The sequence below is a fragment of the Sycon ciliatum genome, chromosome 3, assembly GCF_964019385.1.
Source record: "Sycon ciliatum chromosome 3, ocSycCili1.1, whole genome shotgun sequence".
NCBI classification, from domain to species: domain Eukaryota; kingdom Metazoa; phylum Porifera; class Calcarea; order Leucosolenida; family Sycettidae; genus Sycon; species Sycon ciliatum.
The window spans coordinates 18,198,715-18,224,661 of NC_088645.1; the positions used below are offsets into that span (position 1 = coordinate 18,198,715).

Genomic DNA, 25,947 nt, shown 5'->3' on the forward strand with positions numbered 1-25,947 from the left:
TGGCGCGTGTACGCGTGAAACCACGCGTTTGTGCGAATTTTTGCTGGCTTTTGAGGCGCCATGCGTACGGAAACGCGCCGAAATGGAAATTCCAACATGTTGGAATTGTCAGCGCTTATCAGACGCGTACCAGCTTACATGCCAGTCACTCTGACAGGCGGGGTCAACAAATTAGTACTCGAAGGTGTCGCACGCGCTAAATACGACGCGGATTGCTGTTTTTTTGTGAAAGCCTGAGCGCGCGTTTGGGCACGCATGAACCGCAAGCGTACCGCGTCCACGCGCCAGTTGGGAACACAGCTAACAGTAAACACGCAAGGCGAGGGATTCCTGTGAAGTCAAGCCTTCGCTTCAGAGCTCGAATCACGGGAATAACAGATGATAGGCCCACAGCCCAAGCACACCAAAGTGCTGTGGTGTAGAACGCAGTACAGCATGCTTGTAGTTATGGAATCACCCCGCCATTATGGTGAAAACCCCACTAAGGCCACCTAGAATTAATTCGTTGTTTCGGGTCACTTCACTCATCCGTACCAGGGTCGGTCGGTCAGGTTTATTTATTTTTTTATTTTAGTTGCGGGCATGTGCATATCGAATAGCTTTTCTCCATCAAGCCAGTCGATCAAATCTGACTGTAGTCGATCCAGCGTAGCCATTGTCCCATCAGATCCAGGTCCCTTCCAGGACCAGATCTTGGCCTCGCTGGCAAACGAGTCTGGCGAGCAGCTCTCACCTAAGTCCTTGACAACTTCTGTCAATGAGCGACGCAGTGGCGGAGCTGATGCTGTTTCAGGACCGATTGCGAATCGGAGATAGAAGACAACGTCGTCACCAAGGGCTGCTTCTGAGGTCGATGTCTGGACTGCTATTATTAATTTTGGGTCGCGTGTGTACATAGTCTAGTCATGCACATTTGCATGCACTAAAAAAAAGTTGCGGTCGGGTGAAAAAAGACGGTCGGTCGGGTGACCCGAAACAACGATTTATTTCTTTGTGGCCTAATTAAAATTATTTTAATTTAATTTACATCACTTCGAAACGACAGAAGGCTCTTCAGAAAGACTATCTTGGCTGTCACTGTGTGTGTGCGTGTCTATACGTCTACTGGACTGTGACCTTTTCTAGTCACGGATCTTCCTAGCGGCTCAAACACCACCGTGGTGCTGTCAATCTGTTCTTGCAATGCTGAAGAAAACTGCGCTTGTAAGTAAGCTGTAGCGTTTCTACAAACACACAACCCAAGGCCAGATTTTAGTGACAGCTAGTGCCGCCTAGTACAGTGCTTACCTGAAATACACCGAGTTTGATGCGCAGCGAGGCGTCTCGACATGATAATACTGGGATGCACTGGCCACGAAACTGCGAAGCGAGGTGGGACACACGTCATGACGCCGATGGACAGTGATACTCGGTACTCCCAGTCACAGATCAAACCCTTTCAGCTAAGAACGCCGAAGCGGACAAGCGAATCTACTCGACCTTTGTGTGCGCAGCCATTGTCGGTACCTTGTACAGACCAGGGAGTCGTATAGCCGTGAAGGTGAACAATCAACCCCGCACTACATTCCAAGTTTTTGCTTCGCTTTGTGTGAGAGCTGCGCATGCGGGTCCTTTGCGCGGATTGGTGAGACAGACGTATCCTTTATAGTCAACTTCGCTTGTAACGACACTGGGTGGGGCATCAGAAAAGTGTCGTTATTCACAAAGTGTCGTTATACCCGAAGTCTCATTATTATGTATTACAGTTGGATGGGACTTTGCTCTGGGCATGGGTCGTTCGTTATTCGCGAATTGTCGTTATATCCGCAGTCGTTATTAGCGAAGTTGACTGTAATATTAAAATGCAAAACCGCACGGAAGTCACGTCGATCATCCATGATCCAGTGCCAGCAGCAGCTTGCAGTCGATCGAGTACATGTAGATCTACGCGTGTAGCACGACCTCCTTTGCTGCTGCTGAGTGTGCGTGACAGGCTGACAGCTACAAAAACGTGCAATGTCATGTGTACTGGCGCTAGTCTGGCAGTCTGTTGCCGCACTTGTCGCATCCCGCTCAGCTAGCTGATACAAAAACTTCTCTCCTCCGTAATATTATCGTTAGAGAGGTTTTTCATTTCGAAAAAATGCTTCGGCAAAATGGGCTTTTCCGAACAAGCATGTCGAATCTTCAAGTGCATTTTTGACATCGCTCTCGCGTGCCGAATCTTTTGCCTCGGAATACGAAACTTCTCTATTGTTTTCAGGATTGCGAGCACAACGGGGACTGGCACACGGGCGGTCGACTAAATTGTAGCCTACGTAGAGTAGACTATAAAACTTGAAAGTTGAATGCCGTAAACACGTACAAAAAAAAAAAATGTAGCTGTTCGGAGATTTAGCAGAATAAAAAGACTGCCTGTACAAAAAAACTTCTTTTCCACGGTATAAACAGAGAGCAGAGGAACACTTGTGACCAAAATGCCCATACATATGCCAGACCAGCCACCATGTATATATATTATTATAATATGCCAGACCAGCCACCATGTGCTGTCGACATGACAGTCTAGTCAGTCATGTCCTGACCCTTTCGCCCGCTCGGACATACATGTACGTTCTTGCCTTAGACTGATTTAGGGTGTAGAAATACCTAGCAGGCATATCTTGACCCAAATGAATCACTTGTCATTACTAGTACCATCATCATGTAGTAGCACATGTACGTGCGAGGGTCTTCTTGTTCCACCAACCATACACACACACGAACACACACACACACACACACACACACACTTACTTACTTACTTGTTGCTCACTGCCAAAACTGGTCACGTGAGTCTCCCCGGGAGAGGGGAGAGAGACTCAAAAAGAATCTTGGAAAGATGACTCAATTGGTTATTGAACCGCCCAACGGCCGACACCCCCTGAAATCCCCAAAACTCTGGGTGGACTTGAAAATGATCCTACTTATGGGCACACACACACACACACACACACACACACACACACACACACACACACACACACACACACACACACACACACACACACACACACACACACCTTGAACCTCGGACGTGCCCATTGCCGATGGCAATGATAGCGAAGGGACTATCTGCTAGCTTTGCAGTATGGAGCGTGGCGCTTGAGATCCCCGGGACGACGGCAGACCTTTCCACATGCGCAGCGGAAGCCAGAGTCAGGATCAGGGGGAGCACGGGCGGGAGGACGACGATGGGCAATCTGCCTCCAGGCAGACCGATCCTGGGCAGCAACAAACCAGCAGTCAGAGGCACAGGGGGCTGGCGGGGCACACACACGCACACACACACACACACACACACACACACACACACACACACACACACACACACACACACACACACACACACACACACACACACACCTTGAAACTGCCAGTAACTCAAAGAGGCAAGGAGGGCAGAGTTACTTCCTGCATTTGTGTACACACACACATACACAGTCACACACACACACACAAATTCACATGCACACTCGGACAGACACAGACGAGTCTGCGAATATTTCAATGACAGATACTGCATTAGAAATTTTCGGCTATTAGCAAGTTACCAAAACTAGCAACACGCTATTATTGGCACTGAACACCTAGAGTCGGATTCTTACACAAGATCTATTTGGTAAGGTGACCAGAATGAGAACGAAAAAAAAGAAAAAGAAGAAGCAATACCGGGTAGAGCAGGATGCGAAATACTGAGAACTGGAGAAGGGAAAACTTATCACGGAAAGTAAGGGAGAGCGATGAAAACCACCAGTGAGTACCGTAGCAGTTATCTGTTGAAAGTCCTCTACTGCTGCAGCGAACAAGGATGCCATACTTACACACGCATACCCACACCCACGTGTACAAACACACATACACACACACACACACACACACACACACACACACACACACACACACACACACACACCCAGATGGGCGGGGTATAAACAAGCAGAAACACCAGGAGTGGAAATTACAGAGAAATGGATAATGGTAGGGTGCATATAAAAAAACGAATTTGTGTGAGAATTGTTTTAAAAAACTTATTTTTTCCTACAGCGGGATCCTAGAATCGTTAAAATAGACAAGGGCATAAAAATGTACACCACAAAAGAAAATCATACATCATTATAATGGTACATGATGTTGAGTGTTGGTCTAAATTCACAAGTTTGAATTTTTTTATAGAGCTTGCACGGGTTCTGGCCATATCATGGCATCTATATCTGGGCGAAGGCTTGACCATCTAGATCTGGGACAGGGCTTGGTGGAACAGAGGCATGGCGATGGAGATGTGTTCTGGCGTCAGGAGCAGAGTCGGGCGGAAGCGAATGCTGTGCTCTCCGCAGCCACCCGTGTGCACGCCTGCAGATGACAGCAGATGTCGCAACAACACAACAAAAAGACATACTTGCTAGCATTAACAGAGCATTACGTAACACCCGCGTCATCCTGGAAACGAGTGGCGAAAACTTGCCATCATGAGTTGCACACTGTTCGGAGGTGTGTACAGTCGTCCCATTGTGATCCAGCGACCTCTACAAACCAGCTTAATTTTCAGTAACCAAAATGTCCTCTTCATGCGCACAGTAGCAGTTTTTTTAAATAAAAAAATATCGTACTAGGGGAGTCCCAACAGGCTACCGCCATTTTACCCCAGTGAATCAAATCTGTTAATCCAGCACCCTCAATAAACCAGCAGAATTTCCGTAGCACAAGTGGTGCCATATTATAGGAGGACCACTGCGTAACTCTTGTTTCCAGTTTGTGTGCACACATATGTTGTACATGCTGTTGAACCATGGTATACGCTGCTGAGCTGCTTTGTACAAACTGCATTGGATCCCTGACACGTGCACCTTTTTGTGCTGATGAGTACACCACTTTTGTGCTGATGAGTGCACCACTTTAGTGCTGATGAGGGCACCAAATATTTCCTGAATATGATTCCTTCGTCAGTTGTCATTTGTCAGTTGTCTAGTCGTCTCCTCAGACCAGGAACTCAATAATACTCTCTCCCTCTAAACAAGTAACTTGGCCTTTTGGTGTGTGGCGCGATCGCGCAAGAGGAGTGCAGCTCCACCTATTGTTAGCTGATGACACATACATACTCAATAAGACTGACTGGCACAGCTGATCACGTACCTAGCTGCCAGAGGTTTGAAATCAGCTTGGACTGAACGTCGGCACTTGCACAGTCGATGGCACAGAACGTACCGGCACCACGTGCGTTACTCAGCAGTGACGGAAACGTATTCTGGATAGCGACACAGGGCAAACACACACACACACACACACACACACACACACACACACACACACACACACACACACACACACACACACACACACACACACACACGCGCACACACACACACACACACACACACACACACACACACATGATTGAGTGGATTACAGTCACAAGTCAATGTGATACCGGGTGTGATCTACAATGCGTGAAACTTTGCAGGATACAGTCAGACCCCGCATAACCGCACACATCTGTTTTCCACAAAAAATATCCGGATAGGCGAGGGGACCGGATAGGCGAGGGGACCGGATAATCGAACTGTATGTATGCATGGCATATGCTGTAAATCGGTAACCAGCGATTTTCTTCTGGATGGCGACGGATCCGGATAAAAGAGGACTGGATAAGCGACGTCTGACTGCACTGGTATAATTATGTCAGTGTTATACAGAGACTGTGCAGTACAGGTATCTCCTGAACCGTGCACCTATTCGGAATCTGAAAACTATCTCCTTGTGGACATAGCAATAGGGAGGAAACATGTAGCCATTCCGGCTCTCAGCTCCTGACTACAGTAAAACCTGTGACTAACGACCACCCCCCCCCCCCCCCCTTGGGGCCAGAGATAGTGGTCTTTAGTGGCAGGTGGTCCTTAGTTAGAGGTTTGCACCGCACAACCATAATGAACGCGAGACCGTCCGTGCCTGGTCAAGTGGTCTGTAGTACCAGGTTGGTCGCTAGTCACGGTGGTCTTTAGTTGCACGTTTTACTGTAATGTGCCCTGCAATGAATTGATACTAGTACTAGTAGTAACTTTAGTAGTGCCTCTACATACCTTTCATGGTAGCACTGTATCTTTTGACCTGACGATGGCCGAGTGCCGAAATGGTGCAAGTTCGTGGACTGGGTTCAGATGAGCAGTGCTGTGAGAACGGGCTTGTCCAAATTACCAATTATCTCTACAGTGAACTAGGTGTATATTGTAAACCGCCCAATGTTTGAGTTACTAATTTTTTTTGCGATCTCTCAGAACCAGCAAGTTTACTATGGCAAATATTCGCGCACATACACACCCACTGTAGAAGCTTGATTTCACGATGGCTAATATTCGCGTTATGCTCTTCTCGCAAAATTAGCAAACATTGATACGTCGCAAACATCATGCAGTACACAGTAGTTAAAACCTTGCGAATAGCCATCCTCCATTGTCCATGAGTAAAGTGACGTTATTCGCGAGTTGTTGTTATTCGTGAGTTGTTGTTATTCGTGAGGTTGAAAACATGCAGTCAGCTGGTCACCAGGTCGGGGCCTGAAGATTGTGTCGCTGTCCACGGGTTCTTGTTATACCCGAGGTCATTGTCCACGAGTTCTTGTTATACCCGAGGTCGTTGTCACAAGGTGGACTGTACAGGTAATTAAGTGGCTTGGCCAAGCTGCTGGAAAAATTATTTGATGCTTTCTCTAGCCTTGGCAACCTACCTGCAGTTCTTCAAGGCCTGTCAGCAGGGCTTTACCAGTGATCTGAGCTTGTGCTACCAGATTGTCTCTCTGGATAACCTTGACAGTCTCGCCGGCAATGGCCATCCTTGCTACGTCTCCGTACCATGTGTTGAACACACGGTTGCTCTACAGCACACATACACACATGTACACACACACACACACATACGCACACATACACACACGTGCATGAATGCATATGTGCACAACGCGTACCCATTCATACACACACATGCACACACACGCACACACACACACACGCACACACACACGCACACACACACACACACAGGCACACATCAAAGAATGTATCTTCACTTGGAATGCTAGTGTGTACGACCAGGGTTGGGTAGCACGGAGGTCATTCACAGGACTAGGAAAATGGTTCAGACTATCAACAATCTCATGAAGTACACAGACAGATTGTCACCGTGCTCAACATGTCACAAACATAGGGCAACCTATGCATGCAGAAGACGTTTTTCCATGGTATGCATGATAAGGCATGCCAGATAGCTAGCTCTACTGCATGTAAGGAACCATTTGAGTCTGGCTGTGTGTGTGTGTGTATACGTGTGTGTGTGTGTGTGTGTGTGTGGTTTGTGCGTGTGTGTGTGTGTGTGTGTGTGTGTGTGTGTGTGTGTGTGTGTGTGTGTGTGTGTGTGTGTGTGGTGTGTGTGCGTGGTGCGTGTGAGCATGTGTGTGTGTGTGTGTGTGTGTGCGTGTGTGTGCGTGTGTGTGCGTGTGCGTGTGTGTGCGTGTGTGTGTGTGTGTGTGTGTGTGTGTGTGTGTGTGTGTGTGTGTGTGTGTGTGTGTGTGCGTGGGTGGGTGTGCGTGGGTGTGGGTGTGAGCATGTGGAAAAAATGAAATGAAAAATAGGGATTCACTGGCCAGAAAAAGTCACTTCAATCAGCTGTGTGGTGGATACCAGGCTAAAACAATTAGTGGCGGTCAATTCATCAGCCTTGCAAGCTGTTGAATGGTGTAATCCCAGCACAAGTTGCTATGTCTAACATAGCTGTTCGCTATCATCACTTCTGCGATGGGCATGTCTGAGTCTGAGTCCGAGTACGTGCAGCTACCTGGTTGGGTCTAAATTCGCTTCTGTAGTAGAAACCTCCGATCTGCATCTTCTTGGCAAAGCTCATGATGTCTGGTGGGTTCGGCAGATTCCATTGCTCATGGGCCCTGAATAACACACAACAAAAAAACACATGGACAACGGCAGTGGTGACGATACGGACAATGGAAACGATGATGGATGTAACTGATGGATGTAACTGATGGATGTAACTGCGGAAAAAATTCTTTAAGTTACCGTATGTGTAACACGCATAGCTAGAGCACAAGCAATGGAGGGAGAGTGGGAGGATCGAAATCACCGCAAACCTTCTCATCCTTGTTTCATTCAACTGGGTGGTGTCAGTTTCCCGTTGATGCCGGGAAGCATGAAGATCCATCAGGCGTAAATACAACATGGGGAGGGGGAGAGGGGGGGGGGGGGAGGGGGTGTGAAGGCAAGAGCCTCGGTTTGTTCATCGCAACAGGATAGGTGCATGTGGTGGCTCAAACCAGGTTTTACTGTACATGTCCATACTATAACAGCAGGGCTCTAGTCTAGTCAGAACTGCCTAAGCTGATAAACCATCGACAGGACAGGAAAGGCACCGGCTGCCTTTGAAGCGAAGCATCTTATTACGCCTATGGCTAGGTCTTAGAGGGCTTAAAACGTTGGCCCTACCACGACGGCTGCAATTGCACGGTGATCGGCTTGGCAAGACCCACTGGCTGCTACACGGGATACATCTCCAGTGTGAGGATTTCATGATGAACAATGAGGGGGCTGGATGTACTGACTCCATACAGTTATTAGCACGAACCATAATAAGAGGACGAAAAAAAGTGTTTTTACTCCGAGTTTCACGCACTAAGCGATCATCAGAAAACAGTATATTTATTTACTAGCACGGGTAGAATAATAGATCCATTGTGACTTACCACATGGATCCAGTGGTGGCAACGCCGGTTTGCACTTCATCAACGATGAACGCTGCACCAAACTAACAATCAAGCAAACCAACAAGCACATACACAGCAGTGCAAATTATAACTCTAGTTCAGTCCAGCAGAAAATTCCTGGTGATCCGGTGGATAAGCCCAAAGAGTTCTTCAAAGTACGCATATCAGAGCGTGACCTACAACTCTGCATGCTGGTTCAGGATGGCTAAGTTGCTGATTACGTCATTTTCGTGTCCGTTCTCGTTAAAATGAAATCAGACAGGGTGTACTGGTGCAGAGCAAGACTGAAGTCACGGACCGTGAATTCCGTGACTTGTCCAGAAGGATGCGAACGACGGAGAGCGCTTTCCCACAGTCATGCCAAGTGACACACTCTCGTTTAGGTAGTATGGTAAGAATGTATACACACACACACACACACACACACACACACACACACACACACACACACACACACACACACACACACGCACCCACACACACACACCGGTTACCTCTTTGGTAATCTTCTGTAGGTCTCTGAAGAATTCTGGAGAGGCATGGTTATCACCTGATGAACACAACGAATGGAGACAATAAAAAACTTTCAAAAAAGGTGCCGGAGATCACCGGGGAACATGACACTGTCGTTGCAGAGCTTGCCTCATGCCATGTTCACACATTGATGGGACCAACATGAATGAAGTTTGCTTACGATTACCAGCAGCCAGTCCGCCTTTACAAATTTTGCAGTCGAACTGTTTATGATAATTTCACATTCAAACCTGTACACTTGGGGTACCGGACTCCATGACGTACATGAACTGTTTGTCAAAACCACAGCAGCGGACTCACCTCCCTCTCCCTGAATAGGCTCCACAATCACACCGGCCACGTTGTGACCCTTGGCATTCCACTCGGCAATGATCGACCGGACCTGCAACAACAATGCACACCACACATCTCTTATTGGCGATGGTGCCATCGTGAGAATAAAGAATCCAAAACACGCAATAGGGTATTCTGTGAACAACAAAACACCATCATGGGCACAGCATGCAAACATCAAGCCCATCCATAGCACACATACAGTGAAGCGCGGAAAGCAAACGGTACAAGCCGTAGAGGAATGACACATTTCCATTGGACATTCCGGCAGCAGGTTATGTTAGATCTTGCTGTCTCAGGCAAAACTCGGAGCACAAACTGCAGAATTCCAACTTGAACGCCACACGTAGCCATTTGAAAAAGCCCCCCCCCCCCCCAACCCTCTTTAAGCAATCATACAGTGGTGGCAACTGAAATCCGACCCCCTGAGCGGTGCGTTCACATTCTAGCGGTCTCTATTTCCTAGTGTTACAGTCTCGTGTTGTGTCAGTCTGTGCGATGTGTACGCACCGCTCCGGGGTCGGATTTCAGTTGCCAACACTGTACAAGCACGCATGCTCCAACAGCGTTTTGGTCATGGCGAACACGAGCATTGCGGTTATGAGTCCTCTTGCTGGGTCGATGACAGAGGCGTGAAAAGTGAGGACACATGGAATGGCAATAGGCTGGAGCCGAAGGCACGCACTCATCTCACACTCCTAGAGAGCCTGTCACGATTACTGTGCCTATCAAACAACACGTTGACTTGCAGCGACAGCAACCACGCATGCACACCGTCCGTCTAGTGCATATACACAGCAACACCACTCCCAACCATACACACACACACACACACACACACACACACACACACACACACACACACACACACACACACACACACACACACACACACCACCCTCATACTAGTTACAGGACCGGCGGAACTGGTCCGGTTGGTCAGGCCATGGCCGGACCAACTCGTTGACCACCAACGTGTGTCTACTGCCGAGAGGTCATGTATGCCGTTCATATCATACACAAACTGTACGAAAGGCTAGGGTGTGGCCGGACCAATCAATAACTGCTTCCGCCGGTCCTGATTAGTCTAGTGCACATACGCAGCCACAACACTCCCAACCACAGACAGACTGCGCTTACATGTGCACCAGTGTTTGCACATACAACTGCCCCCCCCCCCCCCACACACACGCACACACACACGCACCATTTGACCATTTGACGCCCATCGCCAAAGGCGATGATAGCGATGCTACAACAGAAGCCATAGCAACTTGTGCTGGGATTGCACCATTCAACAGTTTGCATGCAGGGCTGAAGAGTTGACCGCCACTATCCAGCCTGGTCTACACCACGCAGCTATGAAGTGGCTTTTTCTTGCCACACACACACACACGCACACACACACACACACACACACACACACACACACACACGCACACACACACACACACACACACACACACACACACACATTCACAATTCATGAACCTACCGCTTTGAGGCAGCGCTGCTCTTCCTGGCGATTTTCCTGGGCATGCTTGTCCAGCGGATACTTGAGCTGAGGGAAGGGCGCAACTGGCCATTGGAATGCGGGCATGTCGATTTTGTGCAGTGCCTTGGAACGTGTGGAGGAGAGTGTACCTGAACATGGAGGACACAACACAGCAACGGCGCCAGTTACCACAGACTAGTACGATATGCGTATGGCAGAACACACTGCACTGCACTGTACTGCACTACACTACACTGCACTGCACTGCACTGTACTGCACTACACTGTACTGTACTGCACTACACTGTACTGTACTGCACTACACTGTACTGTACTGCACTACACTGCACTGCACTGTACTACACTGCACTACACTACACTACACAGCACTACACTACACTACACTACACTACACTACACTACACTGCACTACACTGCACTACACTACACTACACTACACTGCACTACACTGCACTACACTGCACTACACTACACTACACTGCACTACACTACACTACACTGCACTACACTGCACTACACTACACTGCACTGCACAGCACTGCACTGCACTACACTGCACTACACTACACTACACTACACTACACTACACTACACTACACTACACTGCACTACACAGCACTGCACTACACTGCACTGCACTACACAGCACTGCACACAGTACACTACACACAGTACATACACCACAGGGTGAAATTCCAATCATGACAAAAACAATCTAGCAGATTACTATACGAAGGTCCTATAACCTTTTGTGCGAAAAACATGATACATTCTACCCATGTTTAACCTTCATCCGCAGAATTGCATAAGAACTGGAGTTATTTCAGCATCTCTAGTGTTACACACAAATCATTGTCAACCACCTCAGAAAGCGATGCAATTCAGGTCTAGAAAGACATGTCCTTACCCAACGTCCGTCCATGAAAGCAGCCTTCGAATGACAGAATGCTCAGGTTTGGCGAACCAGGTGGCTAATTGGTGTAGCCAAGACAAGAAACACACACACACACACACACACACGCATGTTTTAAAAATGACATTTCAATTTTTCACCCTTTCACTGCCAGTTGACCACTCAAGGTGACAAGGCGCTCCTTGCCAGGCTGTCAGCTGAGCTGTACACCACCCCCTCCCTGCCAGGCACTTTTTACCTCCAGCTAAAAAATCGAAAGGCAATCTCATGGATTTGTTGGTACTTTCTGTACGGAATATAGCTTTCCAAAGTATATATCACGGCTGTTCAAGTGATCCGGGCACTGGCAATCTAATATGGTGGCCATTACGTCACAGATTTTCAAAATTCCTCGCATTTATTTCCCGTATCCCAATTATCTAAAGACTTGGACCAAAATTGATACAAATGAAGGCCTTCCTGACTTACTTCACTGCTGTTAGTCTGAGGAAATCGGTTTCCGAGACCGGGAATCTCCAAGGAACGTTTTGATGCCTTTTCCACACGTCTCCTCCATCCTTGTCCTGCGCTGCGCGAGGTTTTTCCTGTTTGGCGCTTGATGCGAGGAGGAATAGGTTGTTGCTGTCATATCATCCGTCGTGGAGTTGTTTTTTTGGGGGGGGGGGGGGTGTTGGTGAGTTATTACGGGTTGACGCATTCTTCGTCTGCCCCAAAATTTGAAATTCGTTCCAGGTTATTCCGTGGAAACAGAAGTCACTCATCACCCATTTCCGAACTTTTTGTGTGATTTGAACAGACACTATTCACTCATGGACGAGTATCGTGCCATCTTGCAGTCAAGCTGTCAAGTTGGTGAGCAGAAGATATTGAACCTGACCCAGACAACCAAGTACTCCATTGCCAATTTCAGACAAACCATACTGCAGGCCGTGAAAATTGATGTTGGCCAGGATCATGCGGATGTGCATCCCAAGTACATGTGTAGATTGTGCAAGAATGCACGCGAGAGACGTTGTAGCGGGTCAGAGGCTTGTGGTGGTGATGCGGCTGTGGTGAGCTGGTAACATGGTGTAGTAACTGGCCTTTCTCCACCTGCTCCCAGTCCCGTGCCATCTCCACACTTGTACAAAGGGGACGACGATAACTACATTTAGAAGACTGTTTATTGACACGACGAAGAAACACAACTAGACAAGACGAAGACTACTTTTTACACTACAGCAACACGCGCATGCGCCAACATGATGTACACGCGACGTACACAAAATAACGTATTATGGTAGAAAGTCCGTCTACTACACTGCTCCCCTCTCAAATAATTTTCCGTCCTCGGAAAAAAAACAAGAACATAACTCAAAAATTAATGTATACACTGCTGCCTCCTCAAAAGGCTGAATCGTTCCTGATTCAAAAAATAATAACCGAAGAAAAATAGATCACACTAGCCACGCGAGCATACCACACCAATCACCCAAAAATGTATCGCAGCAAAACACAGCAGCCAGAGACCATCTGCCATTCACGCAGGACCTGATAAACACAAAAACCCTGTCTGCCCACCAACCAGACCTTCAGCTCACGCGCTGGAACACAATCGTGGGAAATGCATACAACATCCAACTCGTGCCACCTCACCAATCACGCAAAAATTCTAAAATGTAAGAGGACAAAATAATAAGAAGAGAGTAATAAAGTAAAACCCACGAGCTGCGATCTGTGGAAGCGGCTTTAGTACTCATCATCTCGGATGAAGAGCAAATAAGAAAATGACCCTTGTCCTCGAGGAGAGCAACTGATAAATAAACGAAAAAAATTGAGGAGAACAGCAAATACAAAACTCACGCGGTCTACCATGTCGTCCGCCATCTCAAGGAATGCTGCTCAGCGTCGACATTCTCACTTCTGGGCACAGTTTTACGTCGTGTCCGGGACCATCCATCCTTCTTTTTCTTTTCCTTTTCTTCTGGGCACAGTTTTACGTCGTGTCCGGGACCACCAGTGACGACGATTGACAAGAGACGGGTGAGACGAATGATCGAGGACGACGGACGAACTTCTTGAAGACTGACGAAACTGTGACGATAGGACGACTGGAAATGACATCGGAAACTGGGAGCGAAGGCCACGCAGGACGAATCCAGAAGTTGATGTTGACAACAAAATTCTATCACCGCTGCCACCAATGTAGTAACTGGCCTTTCTCCACCTGCTCCCAGTACCGTGCCATCTCCACACTTGTACAAAGGGGACGACGATAACTACATTTAGAAGACTGTTTATTGACACGACGAAGAAACACAACTAGACAAGACGAAGACTACTTTTTACACTACAGCAACACGCGCATGCGCCAACATGATGTACACGCGACGTACACAAAATAACGTATTATGGTAGAAAGTCCGTCTACTACACATGGGTTGCACACATGCGCACAGTATGCACCCGCCATGCAACAAAAGCAAAAGGAGGCAGACCACCGAAACGGAAAGCAGGCTACAAGATCAGTGGAGCTGTCTCTGGGGACACAAAACGTCAGAAATCTAGCGAGCTTGCGTCGACAGCAACTGCACCCACCGTTACTATCACAGCTGCAACAACAGGCTCAGGGATAGCGACCACAGAAAGCACAGCAGTAGGAACGTCAGTGACAAATACGACTCTGAGTACAACACTAGTTCCCACCAGCATGCGCCCCAGCACACCCGAGCCTCCTGCTACCACCCGCTGCTAGCATCAAACATGACCCACATCACACCTAAGCTGCATCCGTCGGAGCAACATGCTGCCCCAGCATGATGCCCGTACGCGTTGGATTGGGCCTTCTTGCCGAGCAGGGGGCCGAGTCGATCCACGCAGAGTATAACTGTCTGCTGCGAGCTTATGCCTCCATCCCATCGGAGTTGCGCCGGCTGAAGGCCGTTGCGGAGGCTCACCTCGCGAAAACAGGACCGACCAATGTTCGGCGCCGTGTTGAGAAATAATTGCAATCAAGGTAGTGCATTTCCACTTTGAAGAGTCTTCGAGTGCAGCCGCTCATTATCTGCACTGTCCTGTCCTCCTTTTTGCAGCTTACTCGACTGCCTTGACCCAGAGCCTTAGCGCACCGTCTGGCCTGATGGACTGTTGCCTGATCATTGTCCTACTACCATACGAAAGTACTGATACTACATGCGCTTCCTGTGTTTTGCAATAACCTGCATCAAGAACTCTTGTCTTTCTCATCATTTGTATTTATTTCCATTTGCTCTTGGAGCGCTTGCATTTGAGCTCATAAGCTGAGCACGACTTCAAGTTTGGTCTGTCGTCTTGTCAAGATGTAGTCGTTTTCCGTGTTCTTGTTTATTCGTCAATAAAAAGAGTGTAAAAAGGCAGTCGAGTGGTGGCGGTTGAGCTGATGCAGGATGGAGAAGTAATGTTAGACGCACGACTACAACATTTGTTTCCTTGCAAAACATCCGAAACACTCACTAAAAACCCGGCAATAGTTTGCATTTTTGTTTCAAATCCCATCCGTTTTTTTAATAACATCACTTAATTGATAAAACGAGCAGGTAAACCAGAGCCATGCATATCATGACTGCCATGTTATTAGATAGCCGCGCGTGAACTGCCGTGACATCCCGGTTAGATAACTTGTAACAAAGGAAGCCATTGCCCTCGAAAAAATCGCAAAATCCGAAGAACAAGCGTGCTGCGCGTTCTAGCGCAGCCACTGTGCACAAATGCCTGTCATTTCCTGTACCGCAAACGTGCGTCGCATGCGCTACATACTGCAAAACAGGAAAAATAGGCATCAAGTCTGAACCAAATTTCATGCTCCTTGCAATGACAGTTGATGGTAAAGAGAAAAATACTCGCACCGACTCAGCGAGATGGAAGTGCGCGAGAACCGATTTCCTCCACGCCGCTCGTCAAAAAATAAGATTGCCATTTTCAGCGATGCTGGTTCAATTTTTATCAAACAGCAACCCATACTTCTGGCAGCGTATTTCGATGGGTATGGGCCTCTTCCAGGGCCCAGTGGCCCTCCGCCACGGATAAACATCTCCAATATTTAAAAAAATAGTGGCTCAAACTGGGTGAACTCGGCCTGTCGACTGCAGTCAACAGCGGCACTGGGAACTGCATGTTTGCTGGTCAACGCAAGTCGACAGTGGCACTCACAGTGCATGAATGGGCTGTGGACTGCAGTCATGGAAGCAATAGCAGCACCAGCAGCAGCAGTTGCAGCACTGGAGGAAGATGTTTAAATTTGACTCACCATATTGATCATACATGAAGCCTCTTGCTCTGCTGTGAATCCCTTATCGCTGATACCATTCTTGATCTTGAAACCGTAAACACGACAAACACACCCACACACACACACACGCACACGCGCACACACGCGCACACACACACACATATACACACACACACACACACATATACACACCTTACAGTTACAATAGCGAGAACGCCTAAATTGCCTAGAGAGCTCTAACCCTTTAGGGCCCACAATTATTTCAAGAAATGCACTGCATACGCGAGCCCGGGTACTTATCTGGTCGTAACTTTGGTGACCTTTGGCCGATTTTGGTGATCTTGGGCTTTCTGGAAAGCTCTTGGCCAGAGGAACACAGCGATAGCCAGCAATGCATCACTCGACCCACAGAACCAGCGCCGCAGCGCGATACAGCGCTCCAAAGCCAGCATTGCGAGCGCCCAACTCAAATTCTCTGCCATTTCAACAAATTGCATCGCAGATCGCTCAAATTTTTTTTACTGGAGAGCTGAGAAACATGCCTTTGCGATGACGTGAACTATCTGTAACTGCGTGGGCCGCGAGTCAGGGAAAAGCACTAAAAACAAGTTCAAAATGCACGTGCTCGAGTTGACTCTGCTGAGCGAATTTAGTTCGAGTCTCGTATCTCCGCTCTCCGAACTCGGATCACTTTCGGGTTTTTTCGAGCCGATAGCTCAGACAATTCTAATGTCGATAGCCCTTTCGATTGTCCGATTTGGTCAAGGGGCGGCCGAGTTACGCCAGGTTGCGCTTTGAAAAGTATGCACTGTACACTGGTACGGATATATCCGTACTATGGGCCTCAAAGGGTTAAAACACCACAAGGATGGAGCAATACCATAAAGGCAGAAGAGAACAATCAAGTTTATATTATCGTTGCTGCAGAACATTAATTTTACGCATGGGTGGGATCTTGGATCAGCAGCTGAAAACTGGGGGGGGGGGGACTGGTACAACTCTCTTACCTGATACCACATGAACGCACACTTGTATGCATTCTCGTTAGAGCAGGATCCACACATCATGGGCATGACTTCAGTCAAACCCTTGGGTGCCACCTGCAGCAGCCATGCACACAAGTACAATATTTCAATTAGTGTTCTATACACATACATACATTAGAGTTACTTGATCCACATGAGAGTTATATACACAGTTTAATAAGGTCCTCAGGCTGCATACACTGCTCTATGTACAGTGGACAGAGCCAGTTATACAACGATCACACAGGAAAAAGAAGATTTGTTTGCTTCATTGCTGTGTGATCTTTGTATGAGAGTTATATACACATATAAGAGAAAGAGAGAGGGGTCCGATCGGAATAGGTTGCGACTCAGAGTTTCATGCCGAGGCAATTGGTAGACAACTCTGCAGTCTGCTTTTAAAAATGAGCGCTTTTCTGGCAGTTTGCAAAATCATCCTTGTAACACATGTCCAGTAAAACCTGTGTTTGCCGGACACTGTACCAAGCCCAATCCTGTATTGACCGGACCACCTAAGTGCTGTGGATCGAATGCGCATCCCTGGATCAAGCGCAATCACGCCACATCAGGATAGTTTCCGCCGCACCAAGGGCGTCCGGCTAGGGGCAGAGTTTACTATACCTGTGCATTTAGGCAGAGTATGACACTATCAACCTAAACTGAGTCGAGAGCTTAGTCAGCTGACGAGGGTGCGAGCCAATGGAGGACTCGACCAATGCACAGCAACAGCAGTACTATCTCACCGACAACAGAGACTCCTTGACATCCTTGGCATACCCCGTAGGTGGGTGGCGTCCCAGAGCAGTACGGTTAGCTAGGTTCAGCTACAGCAGGATAGTAGAATGCACAGATACATGTCACGATATCGCCGAAACCAAACAGTGGGATGCGTAAAGGGTTGCCGCAAATGTGCATCGTGTTTAGCTTAGTCAATGACACTCAGCATGTGGGCCAAGTCAATGACACACACAAACGGATCGGCATGAGTCGCCGCCACGTCCTCAAATCAGACTGTACCAGCCAGTGCTGCCAGTCTGGGCTCGCGTGACCAGCCAGGACTTCCCCGGTGCTTCCAGCTGGGATCCTGGCTAGCTGTCCAAGCGTGTTTGGCTTGAAAACGCACAACGTGTTACTTTGCTCCGCCCAATACCCTGCACGGATGCCAAGAGGCTGGATGACGGCCATCTTGTATGTCCGCAAGACCGGGATAGAGTGGTGCATTATGATCATCTCGTAACAGAGGCACAGGTCGTACACAGCACTGTGGCGCGCCGAAGAACATAGTGCCGAAGAATGAACAGGCTAGAACTTCACCAAGCACAGCATAGCGCTATGTACGTGGTGCCTGTACTGTACATATTATTATTATTATTATTATTACTAGAAGCTTCTCCGCGTTGGCATCAATGCAATGTAGATATACACAGCATGTATAGCTTTCGCATAAGCCGAAGCGACAACAGCCAAACAGGATATTGATGGCGATACTGTGTATACTGTACATATACTGCTGGACATAACAATTGGAATGGCCTAGGCTACGAGGCTGACCGCCAGTTATTCGCCACCCGGCAGTAGTACTGTCGTGGCAAATGTCTTACATTGGCAGGTGTAGCATAGGTGTGTGTTGTAACAAACTTACAGCCACAGACTGGCTCTGGGCCACAGCAAGCAGTTCTGGATGATTGTAACCGATGGGCACTGAGGATATCTGACAGAAGAGATCCAGGAAGCGGTTGCCGTCGGAGTCAACGATGTAGTTACCTGAGCACTTCTCAAGGTCGACGAAGAACGGAATGTTGCTGGCATCCTGTGGTGTGTGTGACCACAGACGGACATCCACACACATCCACACATGGACACACACGGACACACATATACACACACACACATATACACACACATGGACACACACGGGCACACATGGATGCACATACACACAAAATCAGAATTGGAAGAAGTTTGAGTTGAATATGCTTATCGCGTTGGAGGAGAGGACAAGATTGGAGTCATTCAACAAACCAGATTCGTCAAACTGGATCCGAGACCTGTAGAGAAGAGATAGGAGAATGGTTAGAGACCGCCCCAGTAAGGTAGCCAGGTACCGCTTGAGTTCCCACAGGTGCATTGCAACAGTGAAGTGGCACGGGTCACAGCCACACTACATAACACAGTCATACAAACTACTGTTGAGTCGACATTGAAATCCAGTGGAATGATCGGGGGTCGGCACCGCTACTGGTCTGTAGTGCATCCACACACTGCAGTTCACGTACACTGCAATAATGGAGCAGCAGTGCTCACGGCTGCAAGGCCAGCGCACCGTGGTCGCTTGACTTCTCAACGGATTTCAACGCCCACACCAGTACTACAGATGACCAAAACACCGGACTTAATAAGAAGAAACAAATGAACACACGTGCATACAGCTGAGAAATGCAGGACCTGATATGCAAACTCTGCAAGTATAAGTCGCAATCCTTGCACACAACCAGCATCCAGCTACTATAAATATACAAAATTTCGGCGCTGCAAAATTTCGGCACTTCACGATTTTTGACATTTCAGCGTGGGGTAGAGGGCATGGCATAGTGCGACAGATGCTGTGGAAATTTTCATCGGCCTTTTAATTTAGGCGTTTTGGGTCGGTGCCGAATACAGCCGAAATTAAATAGCTGCCGAAAATTTGTATTTACAGTATTGGACTAAATGTCTACTTTAGCCCAAGTAGAACAGATCAACGACAGAGACATACATGTGGATGCTGCTTACCATTATCTCACGAAGTTCAGCGGTGTTTTTCTGAAACAACAACAGGGAAACAAAGGCATGGAGAGTTCAGTTCAGTAAAACAGGATAGCAGTAGAAAACGTTGACACTTTGCGACAAAACGAATGCAACACGAATCTCACTCGGCCCAGCCTACGATTGAAGAGGCATCCACTCGTATGTACGAACAGCCGCGTTACGAATCGTCCGGCTTTCGACCAACAGTTACCAATACCTCATTAACGACATAGACATGCTACAAGAATCCAGAAAAAGAAGGAGCATTGGACACGTGCACATCTTGAAGTCGTAAGAAAGTGGAATGTCTCGACTGTCCCAGAGGATATCCGATCACCACTTCCTGCCGTTCTTGTCAAGCGACGTGGCATCTGATTCTACCCACTGCTAAAGGAACATGACAAGTTTGCCATGTACTGTAGAGGCAGAAAATTTCGTCGGTCAATAATTTCGTCCAACTCCAAAGAAAGGGAGTTCGTCCGGTTGAAAATTTCGTCCATGGATTCTAAGAGTGTATTGAAAAGCGGGACAAATCGACATTAGTCCGGCATTTAATTTAGTCCAAAAGCTCCTTGGACGAAAAAGACGAAATTAAATTCCAGACGAATATTTCTGCTTATACAGTACCTAGTTACAAGTACACACAAGCATACATTCATACTGCTGCTTTACCTGTGTGTTGGGCCCTGGAACGGCGGTGACAATCTTGGGCAAGCCATCGACGGGCTCTTGCCTGGCTGCAGAGCTGCTGAACGGACGGCTTGCTGTTGATGCCGCTGCATAACGAGAAACAATACACGTATGTAGAACACAGCGCACAGACACCATACAGGTTTATAGTCTAAATGACATACCGGTAGCATGACAGCACAGAACAGACATACAATATCCTATTGATTACTTTCGAATTTTCTCGAGTACAGCTCGTGTTTTATCGAGCAACACTTCATCTTTTCTTCCATCGTCTTTATACTATTGGGCATCAATGCCCGTTTGGTTTGCGGCGTACAATAAAACTTCAAACGAACAAAATAAGATACAGGGGTATAACAAGAGTGACATTGTGCGGCTCTGCACTCCCCTTTGTATCTTTGCAGCCTTCTTTCAAAATCAAATGCTCCACTGTGCCGTGCATGATTGGACTGGTCAGCACCATCGTTACCCTATGCAGGATGTACTGCATGCATGCAGGATGTAGTACATGAAGGCACTAAACAGGGCTACCCTAGGCTGGTTCATAGCTACAGTCGAGTAACGACGAAAGCAGACGATGCAGGTGTAGTCGCCATACCCCGATCCCAAAATCCATGGACACGATGGGTGGCCCAGCAATCTAGCTAACATAGTACACTACGCCTCGGACCCGCGGCGTCCACCCTCTGCTCACCAGCCAGTAAAGTATAGAGTTTGCCCTTCCCTCTCTGCCGTTACCACGACTGGGCTCAATAAAGACAGTAAAATAATGCTCACAAGTATTCGTAGTACACTTGCCCACAACTGGGCCCTCCCACGTATCGTGTGTAGAATTCTCAAGTCAGCAGTGGTGACTTCACATACATCACTAGATTCACTACTCTGTTTGGAATCTCCAGGAGCCAAGAATGCACCTCCTAGCTGCTTGGTCAGCATACCCAGATGGTGCCGGGGGGGGGGGGGGGGGGAACTAGGTAGAATATCACAATGCAAAGCGTACCGATATACACACGCGGTGACCCAACTGCACGTGGACTGTACTGAGTGAACCAACAATAAGAACGTCCCAGGCTATGACGCTTAGGGATTCCTTGCGCAAGCTTCTCGCCGCCTAATACGGACATTCATCGGGTGTCTGTCAAGCAGTGTGCACACCCTGTAGCGCCAGCGGGTCTTTGCTTTGCTGTGTAACACACCCTGTAGCGCCAGCGGGTCTTTGCTTTGCTGTGTAACAATGGTTTGTCATACACAGTAAACCTACCCTAAATTCATGTTAGTCAAGCGAAACGCCCAGGTCTGGATTTAATACCGTGGCATTGAGATTTTGTGCTACCCGGTTCAGGCTGATTTCTCCGTGCTACACTGACGAGACTACCACAAAGGAACAACAAGTTCTGATTCCGGATTGAGTATTAGACAGGCAAACTCAGTAAATGCTAGCGAAGATGGAAAATACTTCGGAAACACTAGTTTGCCTTTGGTACAAGTGCCAAAAATGCCATGGCAAAGTAGGAAATCGTAAGCTTTGTTGTTTTTCAGGAATTTAATTTTTTTTCAGCTTGCTATCCCGCCATTTCATCGCATGAACTTATATTTAGAGTGACGAGCAGAAGAAAAGAAATGAATGGATGCGATGGCAGCCAGTCTTGACGGGTCACACCAAGAAATCGTAAACATCGAGTCAAAGCATCACCTAGAAACCAAAGGCGACGTGTTCTTGTGCGTGACAATCATGATTATCGTTGTCTTGTCTGACGCCATCCTACACGACACATGTCATGCTCCCTGCCTTCAGGGCCAGGTCGCCAGACGGGACACAGGCACACTGTGATACGGACCAGACAACAAAACACCCGTGCGGTCTAAGCTCAAGAGCGGCACCAACCGCTAGCCCTGTTGGCGAAACACGCCTCGGTCCGCCACAGTGCACCTTGACCATTGCTTAGTGTATGCTACACACGGCCTACTACAGATTGGTATTGTTTACGGTCGCGGATTACTTTATCATGCACATTACGTCTTTCCGGCATACAAACCTCCAAATGAATACAATCACTTTTTAAATTCCACCTTAAAAAACAAAATCTCTAACAACATAGTAGGCAGCGGTGACAAAAGTATAGAATGTTTTCCTGTGCATCTACAGTGATAACCAGTGAACAAAGCAGTAGTCTTCTCCTCCGTGCATGCACATCTCTCATCAGTTCGTATCACTGCTCGACTTTGGAAAGCTTTTACAAAATTATTATTATCTCAAAATTCCATAAAATACAATGAATGACAGGATTACTGCGCTGCATGCTACTGTTAGTGTTTGTGTTATTATCTCAGTCACTTTACTCCGTATCTACAGTGTGCTACACACGGCCGGCCGTACTCGGTACCCGGCTGCTGAATGAAAGAATATTTCGGGAAACGGTTGCTCAACCCAACAAGCAAGGCTTAGATCTACGCCTACAATAACGCCAGGAATCTCTACATTCTACAACAGATACCTGTACATGTAGACGTCAGGCAAGGCTAGGATGAAAAATGCGCTTGAAGTAGGCCGTACCCGGAGGCCATCGTGCTTCGAGCACCCAACTAACTTGAAGTACGACATTTTTTGATGTTGGTGTCTTGGAATCGAAGGAGAAAGACGAGCTGGGGATTTAGTGGCTACTGCTGATACCGTCGCCTCCCCCTCGTGAACATCTATTGTCAGTACCGTACAGGGGGCAGTTGACCGATTGCTTGTACGATGTCATGAATTCGCAGAGAGTATAATCAATCCATCAATCCCCGTTCCAAACTTCCCCGCAATAAACAAAACTAAAACATTCGATCTGCACCATACCCTCTCTAGATCAGCTTACTGTACAACTGTCACACAACTTACTAATGGGAACGAGTGCGAAATTTCAGACGGACATGACTGTGTTTGTCACACAAGACAAAAACAAGAGTCGTGCCGAATGACCTACGCAGGACTAAAAATCTACAACGTCGCATTGACTTCTACCCAATCTTGTTCAATTATAATTATTTCGGTTCAGGACATCAAACCTTTCGTCAAGAGGTGACATTGAGCCAGCTCTTCAGTTGCAATTCCTTCCAAACAAGTCGACAAAGTCACCCACCTGCTGATGGTCCGCGTCCAGCTACCGCCAACGCTGACCGAATCGCCGGCGAACTCAAGAAAGAGAGTCTTCGTGCTGCAAGGCTCGCCATCGTTGCTGGAACTCGATCTGTATCAGTGTACACGTGTATGAGCCTGCGCCTTTAGCTGAACCGTTGGAGAGACAGAACTAACCGCCTGGCCTGGCCTCGTACTTCAGTCAAACAAAGCACCACACTCCCCAGTCCACAGGCAACAACGACACGTTCGTGCAACGGGAAAGAGAGAAAGAGAGGGATGAGCTGCAGACCATACTATTACTAGCTGTAGCTACTGACACTGACGCCACGAGTAGATCTACTGTACTAGACTACACTGTCATGTATGAGCGTAGGGCCTGGACAGTGGTGATTGTGACGTGTGAGTGCGACTCTGCCACTCACAGTTTGACTGACTCTGTGAATGTGCTTTTGTGACTGAACGAGCTCTCGTGGGTGCCGCTCAGTGGTATTTTTGTACGTTTGCTCGAGTATCCCGCGCCTGGCTTGAACAAAGAAGAAGAACTGTCGGAGGACCTAGACTAGAGGCGCCCTCATGGAGCTAGTTTCGGAGGTACAAAGACTAAGTTTTCATTGTGTTTGCAACTTTGCATGTCACGATGTTGCTCGCAGTTTTTATCACGCTGGACGCGCTAGTGATTTTTCGGGTGATCATCGCGTGCACGGCCATGGGGGTTTGTCGGAGGTGTGTCCCATATGGACACGGTCCGTGTCACACTCACAGACAGTGGTAGTACATGTAGGCTGTACTACTACTAGTCGTCCTTTGTGAGAAACGCCGATCCGAAGCTCTACTCTCCACTAGTACTAGTACTGCCGGGTTGAAAGTCCCATGGACTTCGTTGAAGTGTTGCATTCTTTGCTTCCTATCTTGTCCCCTTGTTCTTCATTTTCCCTCACCGGTCACCAAGGCCACAGTCTGTCTGGAATCTTTCCACTTCTCACCACTACTGGCACTTAGCTTCTTTCATGTCTCTTGTCACTGATGTGACTTGCGAGATTTTTCAATGAAATCTCATGATGTACAATGTACTGTTATGTACATGTACGTGTATGGCAACACGACCAACACGCGCAAAAGAATCAAATTGATAACGAAGTGAAAGAGACAGTACTGGAGTGCAGTAGAGGATGCATGATCCCGACAAACCTCACAGAAAATCGGTCAATAGGTCAATCTGGAGAACGGCCAGAGTACTAGCGCTGCCCACATGTAACTATACTATAGCGCTGGTCAGGGATGTCCCAGATCCTGTCCAACAATGCAACATCATCAGAATAATGTCTCTGTCAAAAAATCAACAACACAATCACTGCTGACTTGGCACATCATTGACACTACTACTACTAGGGAGTTGCGTGTGTGCACTGCATTGACATCGCTGCAAAGCGCCTGGACAACTACAATGTACTTGAACTAGTGCCCGAACAAACACAGTATCGGCAGTGGTTATGAGATGGTCCATCACCATGATCACCTGCCTCCGTGGCTGTAGGGCATCTTTGCGAAAGACGGATCAGGCCTACTTGTACATGACTGTACAGTCTTGATTGTATGTTTCCTGGACCGATGTCACCTTTTTTTTATCAATGACAATGACTATGTAGCCGCCTTCATTTATTATATCAATAGGTTGGCCAATTCGGTGTTCACTATTGGCATGTTCTGCAGATTTGTAGTAATACTTGGCTATCTAGTAATCACCTGCAATATTCATTAGCGCGCCATCTCCGACATGTATTTCAATAGTCGGTAAATATTAAATTTCTTTTCCAGTCATTTAATTTATCAACTCAACCTTCTTTGATGAGGTAGGGACCAAAACAGCTGTCAGAAGGAATCAGTGAAACCTTTCTTCAATGCTGGAAGGAACCGGTTGTTGCTGTTGTGGGAAAGTGTGTGTACATGTACATGTACAATCATGTACATGTACCTGTGCCGGTATGTGGTTGGCCACAGAGCGC

General features: G+C 47.6%; 2 protein-coding genes across 3 annotated transcripts in view; both read right to left on the bottom strand.

Moving 5' to 3' along the window:
• The window catches only part of LOC135811641 (4-aminobutyrate aminotransferase, mitochondrial-like), a 28,675-nt gene extending 25,307 nt beyond the window's left edge, over positions 1 to 3,368 (bottom strand). The window contains exon 1 of one of the 2 annotated variants that reach the window (XM_065324876.1): positions 3,042 to 3,368. In XM_065324876.1, coding sequence (XP_065180948.1) covers positions 3,042 to 3,063 — 22 coding nt within the window. In that variant the 5' untranslated portion in view covers positions 3,064 to 3,368. Of the gene's footprint in view, positions 1 to 1,287; positions 1,800 to 3,041 lie in introns of those variants that run through there. The other variant, XM_065324875.1, reaches the window with a different exon arrangement.
• A 221-nt stretch (positions 3,369 to 3,589) lies between these two features.
• Positions 3,590 to 24,232, bottom strand: LOC135811642 (4-aminobutyrate aminotransferase, mitochondrial-like). Its single transcript, XM_065324877.1, has 16 exons — positions 23,946 to 24,232; positions 20,806 to 20,909; positions 20,119 to 20,148; positions 18,989 to 19,156; positions 18,090 to 18,170; positions 17,329 to 17,421; positions 16,340 to 16,405; positions 12,070 to 12,133; positions 11,142 to 11,290; positions 9,614 to 9,695; positions 9,274 to 9,329; positions 8,759 to 8,820; positions 7,843 to 7,948; positions 6,740 to 6,886; positions 5,152 to 5,263; positions 3,590 to 4,371 (listed from the first exon to the last, which is right to left on the bottom strand). Exons 1-16 carry the CDS (start codon positions 24,034 to 24,036, stop codon positions 4,253 to 4,255), a joined length of 1,530 nt encoding a protein of 509 aa, XP_065180949.1. The 5' UTR covers positions 24,037 to 24,232; the 3' UTR covers positions 3,590 to 4,252.
• Between the last annotated feature and the right edge of the window lie 1,715 nt (positions 24,233 to 25,947).